Source organism: Rhinatrema bivittatum, chromosome 2 (assembly GCF_901001135.1).
Source record: "Rhinatrema bivittatum chromosome 2, aRhiBiv1.1, whole genome shotgun sequence".
Taxonomy (NCBI): Eukaryota; Metazoa; Chordata; class Amphibia; order Gymnophiona; family Rhinatrematidae; genus Rhinatrema; species Rhinatrema bivittatum.
In genome coordinates, this window is record NC_042616.1 from 82276622 (window position 1) to 82295933 (window position 19312).

The 19312-nt window shown below is 41.4% G+C and overlaps 1 protein-coding gene across 5 annotated transcripts in view; it reads left to right on the forward strand.

Moving 5' to 3' along the window:
• The window catches only part of OXSR1 (oxidative stress responsive kinase 1), a 330066-nt gene that overhangs the window by 144010 nt on the left and 166744 nt on the right, over window positions 1-19312 (forward strand). For all 5 annotated transcript variants that reach the window (XM_029588383.1, XM_029588379.1, XM_029588380.1 and 2 more), the window contains exon 6: window positions 18249-18358. In XM_029588383.1, coding sequence (XP_029444243.1) covers window positions 18249-18358 — 110 coding nt within the window. The remainder of the gene's footprint in view (window positions 1-18248; window positions 18359-19312) is intronic.

Genomic DNA, 19312 nt, shown 5'->3' on the forward strand with positions numbered 1-19312 from the left:
TAAAGTCTCCTTGGAGCGGCCTGCTGGAGAAGCTATAGTCTGCAAGCTCTCCAGAGCTTAATGTGATGCTAAGCCCAGAGGTTTGGATCCCTGCGGTCTAGCCTGTCCTGGAAGATGTACCCAGGGGCTCTCAGTCTGACAGACCAGTGACATTTGTGTTGGGGTTCTTGTAGGGGTGAAGACAGCCAGAGAAGCTGAAGCTATTGGGGTTCAGCAAGGCAAAGAAGTGGCAGAGTCGAGGTTTGGAAGAGGTTTTTGGAGAGAGAGAGGGTAGACTGATAAATCAGGCGTAACGAGGTTTCTTCAGTTGGGAAACATTGCTTTAAAATTAAACAGCTACAGATTTCTTCCTTTCGGCCAAGGGTAGTAAGATATCATGCTAATTACAGGTCTAGAAAAATCTTTCTGATCAAATTATACATTTCTCTGCACAATTAAGATTCTATTTGTAAAGGAGATATTCTGGAGACATTAGAATGTAAGAAATTAGATATTTGGGAAGCTGACTGAAGAAAATATAATGAATCACACTTGGTGATATTAATTTTGCCTAGGAGAGTGGAGAATATTGAGAAATGTTGTGTATAATTTTTTATACTAATTTTCCAAAAACAATTCCCCCTCCTGGTTATGCTTAAGATATTTGAAGTTTTAAAGATGCTGGATAATTCTTACCTTCCACCTTTAAAAGAAAACTCTGGGGAATCCTATACAGAGTCCCCAACTTTTTTTTGGTTCTCTGGATTTAGTTGGTGCTCTAGATAAGACTTGAAGAGGAAATTTTGCCTACAACTTTAATTGTGGATTTGACCCAGATAGGGATTGGGTACTTAACTTTTTCATAAGTGATATGTGATGTTTCTAAACTGAAAAGTAAGCGTTTATCCTGATCAAAAAAGCAGAAGAAAAAGAAGCAGTTTATTATTTTGAGGCCTAATGTTTTACAATTAGGGTTCAGTTTTGGATAAATTTTCTATGTAAAATGTTATCAAATTTCAGGGTGGTGATTTTTATGAACTAATCCTGTTGACTTTATTTTTGTGCTTGAAGACTGTTGGAGTTGATCCTGTTGCTCATTGTCCTTTCCATCTTCATTCATTTCTAAGGATGGTTGAGCTAGTAAAATGTATCTACTACAGCTAAAACTTTTTTTTAAGGTTAATTTCCTGAAATTAGGTTTTTTTTTTGGGTAGACTGGTATGTGTTGAGATTTTTCCCTGTGTATAATTTGTTATATTCCATTACAGATCCTTAATTAAGTTTATTACTTGTCCAAGTTGTTAAAATGATTAAAATAAAAAGTAACCCATTTTATGGCTCTTCTCGTGACCCTCTATTTTAGGTTTTGCTGTCTATTTTAAAAAATACTGTGGTATAAAAAAGAAACCACATGTGGCTAGCAAGTCTAAGGTTAAATATGACTGAAGTAATGACTACATTATATATACAGTGGCTTGCAAAAGTATTCAACCCTCGAAAAAGTCATCAGATTTGAGTGGTTTACAAATGAGACAGTATGTTCCAGAAAGTATGTTTATTGCAAACCATTATGCTCTTAAAGTAAGTTTTCAAAGTCACTATTCATTATTTCTCTGCATTTTTTTGTAAGATAAAATTAAAAACTGAAAAATAGTGCTTGCATAATTATTCAACCCTTTCAGACTAGAACTTGGAGGAACCACCTCTTGCTGCAATAACAGCTTTGTCTGTTGGGGTAGGTTTCTACCAGCTTTGCATATTGTTCGGGAGTGAGTTTTGTGTATTCTTCCTGGCAGGATTTGCTCCAGGTTGTTCAGGTTAGTTGGATGATGCTTATAGACTGCAAATTTTCAAATAGTGCCACAGATTCTCGATTGGATTAAGATCTGGACTTTGACTTGGCCATTGTAGAATATTCACCTTTTTGTTCAGTTGCTTTAGCCTTGTGCTTGAGATCCTTGTCTTGCTGAAAGATGGACTTTTTAGCAAACTGAAGCAGGTTATCTTGCAGTATCTCCCTGTATGTTGCTCTATATCCATCCTTCAATTTTAACAAGATGCCCAGCCTGCTGAGGAAAAGTATTCCCATAACATGATGCTGCCACCCTCATACTTTAGTGTTGGGATGGTGTTTGAGGAATGGGCAGTGTTAGGTTTGTGCCACACACAGCGTCTTGAATTTTGACCAGAAAGCTCCATTTTCTCATCTGACCACAAAACCATATCCCACATTTTAGCTGGGTCACTGCTTTCTGGCAGACTCCAGGCATGCATGCATTGATGTGGTTTTTCTTCAGTAATGGCTGCTTTCTAGCCACCTCCCATGCAGGCCTGTTGTATGCAGAGCTCTTGATTTGATTGACTGGTTCACCTCCATTCCAGTCTCAGCCACTGAACTCTGTAGCTCCTTCAAAGTGATTGTTGGCCTCTGTGGTTTCCCTCGCAAGTCTCCTCCTTGCTCTGACACTGAGGTTTGAGGGACAGCCTTGTCTAGACAGTGTCTGAGTGGTATGATGCAGCTTCCATTTCCTCACAATTGACCCAACAGTGCTCACTGGGGTATCCAAGCATTTGGATATTATTTTGTAGCCTTTTCCTATCTTGTGCATTTCTATAACTTTATCTTTAATTTCCTTAGAATGCTCTTTGGTCTTCATTTTCACAGCTTTCCTTCAGATTCACAGTCTGACCAATGGCACTGGAACTAGGGGGTCTTTATGCAAAAAACTGACCTTTTTAATGATCACAGGTAGAGACCAATTATAAGCCAATTGTTGGGGCAATATCTTTCATCTGTGTAAATTTAGCACTTCCACAGCATAGGGATTGAATATTTATGCAAGCAGCATTTTTTCAGAGTTTAATTTTATTTTATAAAAAAAATGCAGAGAAATAATGTATTGTGACTTAGAAAACTTTAAGAGCATACTGGTTTGCTATACTGTCTGGAAAAATGTCATTTGTAATCCACACAAATCTGACTTTTTAAGGGTCAAATACTTTTGTAAGCCACTGAATGTACGGTATTAATCTTTTGCATTCAACATTTTAGATGTTGAATGCATCTAGAAACTTATGGAACTTCAAAATGTGATTTTTTTTTTTTTTTGGGAGTAAGTCAGTGGAAAATTGTAAAATAAAAATGTATATGGAAGGTAACATGTAAGATGTCCTGTCTGGTCAACTGAGTGCATGCATATACCTTTAGTCTAGTTAGTAAACGGTATCACAGGCTGCAGAGATCTAGTTTTCTTCAGGACTGGTTCAGCTATACACATCTTTATTAAGACACGTTTTGTCTGTATTTTCAGCATAACTGTGGTTGGTTGGAGTTTTTTATTACCTTTTTGTATCTGTTAATACTATAAAATTACATACTGAAGTTTAGTTTTTGAAACATCTGTCAGCAAAACATCATAAAGCAAAACAAACTTAAACAGCAAAATGAATACAATGATTAAATGTTAGCTTTGTCTTTCTTCCTTCTGTCCTCTTTCTTTTTCTTTCATAGTAGTTTATGCCTGCTGTTTACTGTTTTAAGTAAATTGTCTAAAAATGGATCTGAGAAGCAATAAAGTATGTAGCTTTATTTTCTAAATTATTTAACTTCTGGTTAATACAGATTTTGTCACTCTAATAGCAAGATTGATAATGGTTCACTTGCCGGCTATGCACAAAGCCCTAGGTAGCTAACAATAAAACATAAAATCCATAAGATTAAATAAAATTACAAAGGAAATGGCATCTACAGGTAAAACGCAAAATATAAAAAATCAAATATTGCAAAGAAAATAGCATCTGCAGCCAAGACAGCATGAGATAAAACATAGGGCAAGACATTATTGGTATGCTTGTTTGAACGATGTTAACTGCTTTTAAAAACTTTTTGTACATTGTGTTGATCTTATCTTGTATGGCAATTGATTCCATAGTTGAGTCTTCCATTGGCTCTGAGTGTTTAACAGCTCCCTTTAAGTTTATAAATCTTGGTGTTGCTTAGTCACTTGGTATTTCTGAATAGGTTTGTGCAGTTTCCTTCTGACTCGCTCATACACATACATTTGAAGGAATTTTCCTTCATGCTAGAGTGGCTGTCCCCACAGTTGAATCGCACACACAGGTACAGATTGACGAGTCAGCAAGTACCATTGAAGCAATGGCAGGAGAAGGAGCTCTTACTAAAGCTGACTTGTTGAGATGTTCTAAGGATTTGACAGCTGGGATAGCCTTTAAGTGAGATTTTGTGGGCAGTGAACGACAGGGGATATTACTGATATGGGTCAGAGTGGCTGAGAACGATCAATGGCTGAGTTAATGACGCAGCTGCAAAATGAAATGCAGAAGATGCTACAATCTAATGCACTGAAACTGAGGATATTAAACAAATTGGAGATGTAATATTTGTATCAGGAGTGTGCCAGACTCTGAGCAATTTGCTGATTGTGGGCAGGTAGTTATATCTATCTGTAAAGCGATACTCTGAGCAAGAGACCCTGAAGCAGCGATTCCTGAGGTGACTATAGACAGAGCACATAGAGCTTTGGGTCCTGCTTGTGCAAACAGGTCTAGAGAGATTGTTGCACACCTTCATTTTCAGACCAAAGAGGTGGTCATGAAGAAAGCTAGGTCGATGGAGCAGATAACTTGGAAAAATAATAAAATTGAATTATATCGGGATTTGTCATCAATATTGAAACACAGGAGAGACGAAGCCAGTAATGGTGGTCTTGCAAGGGGAAAAATCCTTTGTAAATGGCTGTATCCCTTTGGTGTAGCATTCACCAATAGCTGTGTAACATCTAAAGTGCGCACTCAAGAGGAATCCAGTAAAATCCTGAGTACTGTGGGTATCATTATTAAGGAAGTTTCAAATGTGGCTCCGCCTTTTCCACGGTGGGAGAATTCTAAATGGCGGCGCCTCAGTAAGGGGGATAACTTCGGCACAGTTCTGATGGGGATATTTCTACCAGAGATGTCACTTGAAGAGTACAGTTTTTGGGCATGGTTTTTTTTTTTTAACTTGATAGCTTTTTGCTGCCAGAAAAAGAATGAATCTAATGAATTCTGCTTGTGATCTGAGTTTCATGCTTTGGCCTACTTTTTGATAGCTTTTTTTTTGTCATTGCTGTGAGCAAAAACTTTCTGTGGGTGGAGGAGGGAGAATGAAGGGACAAGGTTTATGATTGATAGGGAAAAGTGTGACAGGATTCAGTGGCATTGAATTTAATATAAAGGGGGAACAGGTTATAGAGTTGAGCAATCAAAGGGCATTAATAGTCTGGAATCTTGCTGATGGTGAAGGATAAACTTTCCCTTAATGTGAAGAGGCCACGGAAGTGTCAACTATTGTTTAAGGAGGCTAAACTATCCGCAGCTGTGATATTTGTTAGAGACTCATTTGAGAAAAAAAGATGAGATTACTATGGAATAACTCATACACTCAAATATTGCTTCCAATACTGTTGATCTCAAAAGAGGGGGGGGGGGGGGGGGGGGGTGGCTATATTACATAATGGGAACTTTGACATTAAGGAAGTACTTAGGGATAAAGGGAGATTTCTGCTGGTGAAGATCTAGGTGGGAGCTACTACGCTCACGTTGGTAAAATATCTATGGAACCAATCACAATTAAGAGCTTTATGATAGACAGGGGGAGCAATTAGTGGGATGTTGGAGGGGCAGGTGATTTTTAGTGTATTTTAATCTTACTCTTGCTCTGAGACTAGATAACTCTACGGGTTATAATATTACACAAAGGAGTCATAGTTAGAATTCACTGGGTCTGAGATCTGGAAATTTACTAATCCTAGAGCTCTAGATTATTCTATTTACTCTGGTATGCACTAGTCCTATTCACGGATTTGATATTTTTTTTCACTGGATAATTCTTTCCCATTTTTCTCTTGATATTGGTATATTTACGTGGTTTTATGCTCCCATTAGCTTTTTTACACCTTCAGAATCAGACTCAGGACTCCAATTTTGGAGATTCTTTATTGGATGACAAGGATATCTGCAATCATAGCAGAAATTACATCTTTTCTATAGTGATACCTGTGAGGTTCAGATACAGTTTGTGTGGGATGGCTTGAAAGCTGTTATACAGGATTGCTTAATTTCCTGGGCTGTAATGAAAAAGAAAAACAAAATTAGGAGTGAGCTTGAGGTGACTATTAAAAATCTTGAAAGGTTGCATAAACAATCTGGTAATCCTAATTGATTGAGACTGCTGGAGACAAAGGGGGAAATATGCATTGTCTGAGGATAGTAAGTATAAGATGGATTTATTCACATGTATTTTGAATTTGGCAATAAACCCAGTAGATTATTAGCATGGAAATCATTGTCAGGAAAACTCCAATCAGATTGTCAAACTTAAGAATGAAAAGGGGGGAAGTGCTTTAATATTGAATCGATTAGGTCCAGTTTGTACACTTTTATTGTCAGGAAATCCTTCAAGCTATAGCCTCTTTGAAGATCAACAGCCCCAGGTTTGGATGGTATGACAGCAAAATTTTATAAACAACTTGGGGATGTGTTGTCAGTTGGTAAAACTGTTTAATTTCCTATTAATGGACCCTCAACAGCCTCCATCAATGAATGTGGCAGACATAACTGTATTAAAAGTGGGCAAGGATCAGACTTGCTCTGGGACCTATCACCCTATTTCTTGGCTAAATTTATGCTTGAAACTTCTGGCCAAAATTTTAGCAACACGTTTGAACTCAGTCGTCATGGGGTTGGTGAAGACTGATCATCAGGGTTGATTCCAGGTGGACAGGCGGCAGATAATATCCATAAGATTCTGAGCTTGCCTGGTGGGCTAGATCTGAACACATGGAAGCAGTACTTCTGACTATTGATGCTGAAAAAGCATTTGATAGAGTGCATTGGGGTTTTATGCTCCATGTGTTGTGGAAGGTCAGCTTGGGATCCAACTTTTTGAAATTGTTGGGTACACTTTATTTAAACCCTGAGGCTAGGATTAAAGTTAATGGGGATTCTTCATCTGTTTCTTTTAGGGGAACCAGACAGGGGTGCCCTTTATCCTCATTATTTGCTCTAGTAATGGAGCCATTTGCAGAGAAATATGGGAGATATAGTGAGGATATGGGTGGGTCTAAGGAATATAAAATTTCATTGTTTGCTGATATATTTTCTTATAGTAAATATATCTTGACCTTACCAATATTAATCCGGGAATCGAATCAGTTTGGGAAAGTGTCCGGTTTTAAGGTGAATATGACTAAGTCAGAGTTAAATATTAGTTTTCCTTTTGAGGTGGTGAATAGATTAAGGGAGTCCTTTTCTTTTATGAGGGAACAAAAAAGTATGTTATCTAGGGATTCAAATTGGGGCTGATTGGAAGGATACATTTTGGTTAAATTATGTACCGTTGATGGCTAAAACTGTCCAGGATTTATCAGCATGGGAGTCCCCGTGAGTTTTCATGGTTGGGCTGTATAGCAGCAGTTAAAATGACAGTTGACAATATTGGCAATGTTTGTTCAAAGCATTGCCAATTGAAATTCCAGATTCCTTTTTTAAAATTGCAGTACTATATTTTTAGCTTTATATGGAGGAGGGCCCCCCCTGTGGATTGCTGTATAGTGGATTTTGATGTATAGACCAAAATCAGTGGGGGGGGGGGGGGGATTGGCAGTTTGCTGTAGCTTTGGTTGAGTCAGTTTGGCACGGACTGCAATGCTGCAAGTCTTGAGTGCAGTTATGAGGTTTTTTCCTGCTTAAGGTTAATAACTGTGCAGAAGGGGTGATGTGGAAAGGAGCTTGATATGTAAAATATTTGTTAGCATCTTCTGTTGAGGGTAAAGTTAGATATCAGTTTCTATGGGGAAAAAGATATAGGGCAAGTTCTTGAAGTGGATGAATGGAATAAGCCTTTTGGTGGACAGCAAAAAGTTCCATCTCTACAGTTATGGAAAACAGCTATAAAATATTGAGATGGTACTGGACCAGAGAGGTTACATAAAATATTCCCTACTTAATCTGATGCGTGCTGGAGGAATTGTGGTCACAGGCACTTTCTATCATTTATGATGGACATATTCTAAAGTTCAGAGATTTTGGTCACAAATTGATTGATCGGAAATTTTCAGTTGCAAATGATCCAAAAGTATTTCTTTTGTCTGTTTCCAGAAGATCTTCCAAAGTGCACGTTGCGCCTGGTGAGCTGCTTTTTGGACTAAGTATATTACATCATCGATGTCGCTGCTTTAGACTGGACAGTATTTTTATATGGGGAAATTGAAAAATCTGTGTAAAGATTGTTTGGAGGGGTTCCTTAGGGTATAGGACCCATTCATTTGGTGGAGCAATCGAGAGATGGTTTCCACTGGTGTTTAGATTTGGTAGTTTCTACTTTGTCATTGCCTCACTTAGCACTAGAGTTGGTTTGGGTATGCCTGTTTAATATTTTATAGAAACTCTAGTTCCCTAAACCTATTCTACTGTATCTGTATTGCTATATGCAATGTATCCCTGTTATGTTGTCCCATGTGACGATTGGGTTGGGGGTAGGGACGGAATAATAGCGTTGAAATGCATTTGTGTTCTTGTGTGGTATTATCACTAGATGTTTGGTAAGTTCAATAAAATCTTGCAAAAAAAAAAAATCATTGTTACAGGAGATGTAGTGTATCCAAGACTATTGCATTCAGTCTTTTAGGGATTCGCTGAATTGATTTATAATCCTGTGCCTTTGAAGCTGTCTGAGCTTTGCTGTCTTTGAATTATAGGCTGATTTAAGATAGGGTCCCTGATAAAGGAGGAAGCATATTAGCAATATGTATTATAATTTTGTGTGCTTGTTTTCCCCTTTTAAATAGTTTACTAGATTGCTTTATTTTCTTTTATAGAAGCCTCAGACTTTATATTTATTGTTTTGAAGCTGAATAGATAAGTAGAGACAGAAACAGCCAATTGTAAGTTGGTACCTAGAGTGATGTATCCTTGAAGTAAGATTCCAGCCATAATTTTTTAAGAAATTGGTTGCTAAAAATAGTTGCAAGCTGCTGGGATTTGACCGCTTTCTGTCATTTCCTTATGGCACTGTTAGCTTCATGTCTGTCTCACAGACTCAAAGGGCTAAGTGAAAGCTGTTTTATCCCTGAAATTGTGATGGCAGAATTCACTTATAAGAAGCCATACTAATATTTTATCAAAAGCTGAGTTTTTAAACTTTTTTTTTTTAAATAGGTCGCCTTTGTGCTAAGTTGGCTAATAATTGCCACCTCATTTATTGACTCTGCCACTGCTTGAGGTACCTGATATATAGAATTGTCAGGTACCGAAAAATTGTTAGCAAGTTATTTTTTCTATCTTAAAAGTTCCACACACTATTGGAGAGAAGGTGATTCATACGGCTGTCATTGTGGTATCATATTAGAAAAGGCTGCCACCACATCTCCAGTTGGACAGAGGGAGGCCCAGCCATTGTGCAGTGGTGATACTTATTGGTCAAACTCATTGTGCATGTTGGATTTGGGAGGGAGTTTTAATCTGTGACCTCTGTCCGAAGGAGTGTCACTACAGTGGCTGGACAATGGGGAAACTTCCTGGATAATTGCATCCTTGTTATGGGACAGGGATGGTTCTGATTGAGTTAAAAGCCAAAACAATACAGAAAATGCAAGTCTCTCTCCACTGCCTGCCCCCCAACAAAAAAAAAACCAGCCCAGAAATAGTTATGGTTTGACCTGCGCTATCAAGTGAGAAAGCAAGTTTTGAAAATACATACTTTTTTTTTGTAAAATCGTAAAACAGTAAATGAGTGGCATTTTTATGCTGTATTACCTAATTTACGGGCTGATACAGTAAAAACTCGGGAGAGCAGGCGAAACACCCAGGCCACTCTCCTGTGCAAGTGATTCTGTATTTAAATGAGGCCCAGCGGTAAAAACAGGCAAAAGGAGGCGCTAGGGACGTGCTAGTGTCCCTAGCACCTCCTTTTGGACCGGAGTGGTAGCTGACGGAGGGTTTGATAGCAGACGCTCAATTTTGCCGGCGTCGGTTCTCGAGCCCGCTGACGGCCACGGGCTCGGAAACCGGATGGTGGCAAAATTGAGTGTCTGTTTTCGACCCGACAGCCGTGGGCCGACTTCAAATTTTTTTTACTTTTTTACCCTTCAGGACCTCAGACTTGATATCACCATGATATTAAGTTGGAGGGTGCACAGAAAAGCAGTTTTTACGGCTTTTCTGTGCACTTTCCTGGTGCCTGAAGAAATTAGCGTCTACCTTTTGGGTAGGCGCTAATTTCTGAAAGCAAAATGTGCAGCTTGGCTGCAAATTTTGTTTTCTGAATTGCGTGGGAATACCTAATAGGGCCATCAACATGCATTTGCATGTTGCGGGCGCTGTTAGTTTCGGGGGATTGGAAGCATGTTTTCGGCCCCTTACTGAATAAGGGGTAACACTAGCACATCAAATGCACGTCCAATGGCGGGTTAACAGTGCGCTCTGTCAGAGCGCACTGTACTGTATCGGCCCAATTGGTGTTAAAAATCTCTCATCTTGTTAGCATGGTGTGTACTTAAGAACCTTTTATACAGAATCAATGAAGAAATGCTTCTGTAGCATTTATATTTTGTTTTTATATTCTGCATTTCAGCACTTCAGAGTGGATTACATTCAGCTACTTTAGGTATTTCCCTGTCCCCAGAGGGCTTACAATCTGGTTTTTTTTTTTGCACCTGAGGCAATGGAGGGTAAAGTGATTTACCCAAGGGAACAAGGAGTGGCAGTAGGATTTGACCTCTGAACCTAAATCATGCCAGAATTCCTCATGTACCAGATTAGAGGGAAAAGGGGAGAGAGCAGGAGTGAGTTAAAATTAGTAATAGCAGTGGCTATTCACTTGCAACAGTAGCATGGATTGGCCACTGTTGGAAACAGGATACTGGGCTTGATGGACCCTTGGTCTGACCCAGTATAGCCATGTTTTTATGTTCTTAGAGTTAAGAGTACATTATCAATTCTCCAGGGATTAGTGTTTCTCTAATGGAACAATCTCAAATATCTTGGTTCCTGGTTCAGAGACAGAATGTCTTTATGGCTTTGTTGTTTTCTATCACTGGCAGCTTGTTAATTTAGAACTTCAGTAAGGTTTTTTGACACTTTTGCATGGAGGACTTGTAAACTGGATGGAATGGGATTGTCCTATTAAAACTGTCCAACAATAAAGAGACTAATGGAGATTTCAATTACCCCACTGTTGACTGGATAAATGTAACATCAGGACTTGCTAGAGACATAAAGTTCCTGGATGTAATAAATGATTGCTTCATGGAGCAATTGGTTCAGGAACCAACAAGAGAGGGAGCTATTTTAGATTTAATTCTTAGTGGAACGCAAGATTTGGTGAAAAGTAACTGTGGTGGGGCCACTTGGCAACAGTGATCATAACATCAAATTTAAACTAATAACTGGAAGGGGGACAATAAGTAAATTTGCAGCTCTAACACTAAATTTTAAAAAGGGAAACTTTGATAAAATGAGGAAAATAGTTAGAAAAAAACTGAAAGGTGCAGCTGCAAAGGTTAAGTGTTCAACAGGCTTGGACATTGTTTAAAAATACAATCCTAGAGGCACGGTCCATATGTATTCCGCACATTAAGAAAGGTGGAAGGAAGGCAAAACGATTACAGTCATGTTTAAAAGGTGAGGTGAAAGAGGCTATTTTAGCCAAAAAAAAATCCTTCAAAAATTGGAAGAAGGATCCATCTGAAGAAAATAGGATAAAACATAAGCATTGTCAAGGTAAGTGTAAAACATTGATAAGACAGGCAAAGAGAGAATTTGAAATGAAATTGGCCATAGAGGCAAAAACTCATAATAAACTTTTTAAAATATATCCAAAGCAAGAAACCTGTGAGGGAGTCGGTTGGACCATTAGATGACCGAGGGGTTAAAGGGGCTCTTAGGGAAGATAAGGCCATTGCAGAAGGACTAAATTAATTCTTTGCCTCCGTGTTTTCTAATGAGGATGTTGGGGAGATATCAGTTCCAGAGATGGTTTTCAGGGGTGATGACTCAGACGAACTGAATCAAATCACTGTGAACCTGGAAGATGTAGTAGGCCAGATTGACAAACTAAAGAGTAGCAAATCACCTGGACCGGATGGTATGCATCCTAGGGTTCTGAAGGAACTCAAAAATGAAATTTCTGATCTATTAGTTAAAATTTGTAACCTATCATTAAAATCATCCATTGTACCTGAAGACTGGAGGGTGGACAATGTAACCCCAATATTTAAAAAAGGCACCAGGGGCGATCCGGGTAACTATAGACCAGTGAGCCTGACTTCAGTGCCGGGAAAAATAGTGGAAACTATTCTCAAAATCAAAATCGTAGAGCATATAGAAAGACATGATTTAATGGAACACAGTCAACATGGATTTACCCAAGGGAAGTCTTGCCTAACAAATCTGCTTCATTTTTTGAAGGGGTTAATAAACATGTGGATAAAGGTGAACCGGTAGATGTAGTGTATTTGGATTTTCAGAAGGCGTTTGACAAAGTCCCTCATGAGAGGCTTCTAGGAAAAGTAAAAAGTCATGGGATAGGAGGCGATGTCATTTCGTGGATTACAAACTGGTTAAAAGACAGGAAACAGAGTAGGATTAAATGGTCAATTTTCTCAGTGGAAAAGGGTAAACAGTGGAGTGCCTCAGGGATCTGTACTTGGACCGGTGCTTTTCAATATATATATATAAACAAGCCGTTTAAGCCCGTTAAAACGGGCTACATCCCTCTGTCTCTCACCTCCCCCTCATTCTCTCTCCCCTCACTCTTCACCACCCCCTCCCCCACCCACTCCTCTCCACCCTCCCTCTCCTCTCACTCAGTCCCTCCCTCCCTCTCTCCCCCTCACCCTCCTCTCCCTCCCACTCAGTCCCCCCTCTCCCTCCCACTCACTCAGTCCCCCCTCTCCCTCCCTCCCACTCAGTCCCTCCCTTCACCCGCCTCCATTTCCTTCCGACGCCGTCCTCGCGACTCCTCGCAGCCCACACCCACCTCCATTTCCTCCCAGTGCCGTAAGCGCGACTTCCCGCAACCCTCACCCGGCTCCATTAACTCCTCCCGCTCCTGCCGGCAGATCTTGGGGGGGGGCGCGGGAGTGACACCCCCCCCCCGAGATCTGCCGACAGATCTGGGGAGGAGAATTAGCGGCACCGCGCGCGCGCTGCTTCTCCTCCCGCTCCTGCGGCCCCGCCGCCATTTTTTTTTCTGACCGACGTCCTTGCCCGCACATGCGCAGTAGAGCTGTGCTCTACTGCGCATTTGCGGGCCGTCGGTCACAGGCCATTTATAAGGTAGATGATCTGGAAAGGAATAAGACGAGTGATCAAATTTGCGGATGATACAAAATTATTCAGAGTAGTTAAATCACAAGCAGACTGTGATACATTACAGGAGGACCTTGCAAGACTAGAAGATTGGGCATCCAAATGGCAGATAAAATTTAATGTGGACAAGTGCAAGGTGTTGCATATAGGGAAAAATAACCCTGGCTGTAGTTACACGATGTTAGGTTCCATATTAGGAGCTACCACCCAGGAAAAAGATCTAGGCATCATAGAGGATAATACTTTAAAATCGTTGGCTCAATGTGCTGCAGCAGTCAAAAAAGCAAATAGAATGTTAGGAATTATTAGGAAGGGAATGGTTAATGGAACGGAAAATGTCATAATGCCTCTGTATCGCTCCATGGTGAGACCGCACCTTGAATACTGTGTACAGTTCTGGTCGCCGCATCTCAAAGATATAGTTGCGATGGAGAAGGTACAGAGAAGGGCAACCAAAATGATAAAGGGGATGGAACAGCTCCCCTATGAGGAAAGGCTGAAGAGGTTAGGGCTGTTCAGCTTGGAGAAGAGACGGCTGAGGGGGGATATGATAGAGGTCTTTAAGATCATGAGGTCTTGAACGAGTAGATGTGACTCTGTTTACACTTTTGAATAATAGGACTAGGGGGCATTCCATGAATTAGCAAGTAGCACATTTAAGACTAATCGGAGAAAATTCTTTTTCACTCAATGCACAATAAAGCTCTGGAATTTGTTGCCAGAGGAGGTGGTTAGTGCAGTTAGTGTAGCTGGGTTCAAAAAAGGTTTGGATAAGTTCTTGGAGAAGTCCATTAATGGCTATTAATCAATTATACTTAGGGAATAGCCACTGCTATTAATTGCATCAGTAGCATGGGTTCTTCTTAGTGTTTGGGTAATTGCCAGGTTCTTATGGCCTGGTTTGGCCTCTGTTGGAAACAGGATGCTGGGCTTGATGGACCCTTGGTCTGACCCAGCATGGCAATTTCTTATGTTATGTTCCTTTTGGGCATACTTGTGACACAACCGGTGCCCAGGGTACCATCTGTGCCTCAGCAGCCAACAATGCTCTCTGGAGCGATTCCAATCATCTGGTCATCCAAAAGGAAGGGTCGATGCGACAGACGGTGCTCACAGGGTTGCTAGTTCCGCGATTGTGATTCCTGGATCCCGGTCCCGGGCCATCGGGGATTGTGGTATCTCTGAGGCCAATGAGGCTTGGGCAGGGAACCTCCATGTCTACTCCCAGGGGACCTTAGCGAGGAGATGGCCCCATATGAAGTCCTTCAGTTCATGGATGCCCCTAAGGAAATAGTGCAGCCCCATTCCACGACACTTTTCAAGTAGCTGCTACTCAGGATCTGACCATTGGGATGCTGCAGTTTCTGGGGTTTGTCATCAATTACCCCAAGTCCCATCTCAAACCATCGCCACGCCTGGGCTTTATCAGGGCCAGACTGGACACAGTTCAAGCCAGGGCATTTCTGCCCCATGACTGAGTGCTTGCCCTGTTATCCCTTTGTACACCTTGCAAACTTGGTCCACAGACATCAGCAGGTTTTAGCTCACATTTTGCTTTTTCTGGGTTGCATGGCAGCAACTGTTAGTTACCCCCTTGGCCCATCTGTGCATGCACAGAGTGCTGTGGATGCTGCAGTCTGCAGGCGACCTGGGACTTCAATGCACGTGTCTGCATTACACAACCTCTCCAGGTCTCCCTGTCCTGGTGAGACTATCTGTCCAATCTGGAGCAGGGGGGTCCCGTTTCAAGTTTCCCCACTCCAGGTCTTACTGACAACCAATGCATCCCCCCTGGGTTGGGGGTCGCATGAGGACAGTCTTCATACGCACGGTTTTGGTCGGCTCAAGAATCTCAATGCCAGATCAACTTCAGGCGATCAGTTATGCTCTTTGGGTGTTTTGGGATTGCTTGTGCCAAAAAAATGGTCCTGATTCAGACAGCCAGGTGGTGATATGGTAGATAAACAGGGGGGCATTGGTTCATTCCTCTTCTGTCAAGAGGCGGTGCAGGTATGGGCCTGGGCTCTGTCCCAAGGCATACTCCTACGAGCAATGTACCTAGCAGGGGCAGCAAATGTGGTTGGAGACCACCTGAGTTGAGCGTTTTGACCATAATAAGCTTAAGACGTGGCTATTTAAACAAGCCTTTCCAGATCCTAACTGAATCACAGCAACAACTATAGTGAGACGTTTCAGAATAATGTAAATACTTACTCCTCTTACTGTTAAGTTACTCTAGCTTTTCTCTCCTTCCCCCAGTTCGATCAGTCCTGTTTTATTGTAACTTCATTGCTTTTTTTTCACCTGTTCAATGTTCAGTTATTACACCCCCTGTTATTTGTAAACCAGCATGATGTGATTGTATCATGAATGCCGGTAGAGAAAAACACTAAATAGTAGGCGCTGTATCCAGCAGTACCAGACTGGATCTTCCACCTCTGGGGAACCCTGGATGTAGACCTCTTTGCCTCCCCTTGCAACAGCAAAGTGAGCCACTTCTGCTCCCTGTTCAGGGCAGACGGACTACCACCTCAGATGCCTTTGCCCTCCATTGGGGCAAGGGTCTTCTATGCTTATCCTCCACTTCTGCTGGTGAAGATGACTCTCTTGAAGCTCCAGCAGGACAAGGGGACCATGATCTTGGTAGCTCCTTATTGGCTAAAACAGGTCTGTTCCCACTCCTGCAAGACCGGTCAGAGATCCAATCAGTCTGGGGCCCTCCCCTGCTCTGATTTCATGGGATCGGGGCAGACTGCGCCATCTGAATCTCAGGTCATTAGCCTTGACGGTCTGGATATTGAGTCTAATCCTGTGGTCCCTTGACCTCTCTGACATGTCAGGTACTGGTAGCTTCCAGGAAACCTTCTACCAGGGAGTCTTAGACTGAAGTGGAAGAGGTTTTCAGTCTGGTGCGAGGGTCATGACTTTAATTCGTTCGCCTATCCCACTCCGAAGTTGCTGGACTATCTGTAGCACCTCTCAGAGGCTGGGTTGAAATCCATTTTAGTCTGGGTATACCGGAGTGCCATCATTGTTTACCATCATGGTGTTGCTGGTATGTCCATCTCTGTGCAGCCCATAGTGGGGAGGTTTATGCGGGGTCTGCTTCAGTTGAAGCCTCTCTGGCCTTCCATTGTATCCTGGGACCTCAATGTGGTATTTTCACGACTCATGCGTGATCCTTTTGAGCCTCTGCGATCCTAAAGTTCCTGACCTGGAAGGTCCTCTTCCTAGTGGCAGTCACTTCAGCAGACAGGGTTAGTGAGCTTCAGGCTTTGGTTACGTATCCACCCTACATGAAATTCTTTCATGATAGGGTGGGTCTGCGTATGTATCCTAAGTTCCTGCCTAAGTGGTGACTGATTTTCATCTCAGTCAGTTGATCATTCTGCTCACTTCCCCCCCCCCCCCCCCCCCCCCCCCCCCCCGAGGCTTCATTCACCTCAGGGTGAACGGGCTCTGCACAGTTTAGATTGCAAGAAGGCCTTAGCTTTCTATCTCTGAAGCACAGCAGGCCACAGGCAGTCCACACAACTCTGCATATCATTCGACTAGAATAGATCCGGAGTTGTGGTGGGCAAGCAAATTCTGTCCAACTGGCTGGTGGATTGTAACTCCTGCTGTGTGCAGGTGGGCCTTCAGCTTTGAGATCTGTGGCAATAGCCCACTTGCGGGTGGTTCCTGTCGCCGAAATCTGCAAGGCTGCGAAGTGGAGTTTTCTACATGTTCTCTGCTCACTACTGCTTGGACAAGGATGGTCGACACACATTTTCGCAATATCTTCCAGCCTTAAACCCAACTCTCTCTGCTTAGGCCCCATTGTTATGGTTCAGGCTGCCTCCCTCTGTTACCATCAGCACTGTAGTTTCTTGTGCCCATTGGCATCTAGTCAGGTGCAGCCTGTAGCTTGGTATTCACCCACATGTGAGGACTACTAGCCTGCTTGTCCTAGGAGAAAGACTTGTTTACCTGTAACAGGTGTTCTTCCAGGACAGCAGGATGTTAGTCCTCAGGAAACCTGCCCACCAACCCGCGGAGTTGGGTTCTCCTGTGTTTTTGCTCTTGAATTATGTTGAGACTGCGCATTCACACAGGGTCCCTCTTCAAATAGTGGCATGCTCAGTGTGCCAGTTGCTTTCCATTCCGGGCTTCATCTGATGTCACCCACATGTGAGGACTAATATCCTGCTGTCCTAGGAGAACACCTGTTACAAGTAAGCAACTCTGCTTTACCACCTATTTTTTTTTTTTCCTGGTCATTTCTTCAGTGCACCCTAATTTTCTACTGCTTTATTGATTTGTTTTAATTTAAATATTAAGATAGACACGAGCTTGTTTGCTATCTATGCCCTTTATAAAAAAAAATAAATAAATTAATGAATGAGCCAAATATAAAGTGTTTTTTATTTTTCAGTAGGTTTATAATTTAATATATTAGTATTTAGAATCCAATATTGGGTTTTCTCTGATTCACAATTCCATTATCTTGACTCTAATTTGGTTCCATTTTTATGTGGCTGACATTTTGAAGTTTTGAAAGTGAAATGTGTATAGAACTTGAGAAATGCAATGTCCACCTTAAATAGCATAGCATTAAAAGGTGAGTTGTAGATTAGCTTCTAATCTGACTAATTTTTGTTCTTATTGTCACTAATCTTATCTTATTTTAAAAAGAAAAAAAAACTTAAATACTAAATAGTGTATCTTCGTAAGTATGGATGAGGACATACTGTACTACTGTTACTTCCTGGTGCCATGTGTCCATTGAAGTAACAGGGGGATAAGACATTATCCACTTCATTGGCAAAGATGGTAAAGGACTAAGCAAATTCAATTTTTCTGTATTTGTTGTACATTAAAATAAAATAGCATTTCCGCTGTTTTTCTGTTTGCTATTTCAGACTTTGGTGTTAGTGCGTTTTTAGCAACTGGTGGTGATATTACAAGAAATAAAGTGAGAAAGACGTTCGTGGGCACACCATGCTGGATGGGTCCTGAAGTCATGGAACAGGTATCTTTTTCTTTTGTTGGGTTCTACTTTGCCATAAAACCTTCACTGACCAAAAATATAAAATTAAGGCAAAATATGAATGACTTGATACTGGGGTAATAAATCTTTTACTTCTCAGTCAAGGGTTTAAACATTACCCACACTAAGTAAATTAAAATCACTACCAAAAAAGGACCTGCGCGAAAGGAGGTTGAGGCAGTCAGTGCCTTGGCTCAGTTTTCCACATCTCCATTGTCTCGGTTGGAACTTTAAATGGAAGATTGAGCAAAGAGCGTTCAGTTGACCCTTCAGCTGCTAAACTATCTTCGCTGTTGTATATACTATTGAAAAATAGCTTAGCATAAAGTGTATTTAGATGAGTTAATACAGAGCAATGAATACGATTTTGATTGGGACAGCACAAGAAACTGGTACGTATTGGCAGGGTGCTATAATACATTTAGCAACTGGGTAGAATGGAATATGAATTGGATAAATAGCAGATAGAATAAGAAATGTGCTATTTTTGTGCTGGCCAGGCTACACTTTCAGCATGGATGCTACCTCTGTGGAGTTTATGCTCTTTTCATCATTCTCATGTCCCTTTCCCACTCAGTATGGAAGTTGGCTTGTGCTTACAGCATAAGCCTGTAACATGGAGAGAGGATGATTCAGACAATGGAATAGAATTATTTTTAAGGCAGCTATGCATTGCTGGGGGAGGTGGATGCTGGACTTGGGTTTAGTCTTGTAGCTAAATTGAGCTGGGTCTTCCAGCTCAAGTGGAACCAGCCTTACTAGAACTGGAGCACCACTAGCCTTCATTCGCAACAACCCAGGAATTTCCCCTTGCTTTCCCTACCCTTCTTCCTCTGCTTTAATAGCTAGCTCAGTCATTGCATGGACATATTTGGCAATATCCAACCACAGCAGTCTGGAACCTGATAAATCCTGTGTCCTAAATCTGACTACCAT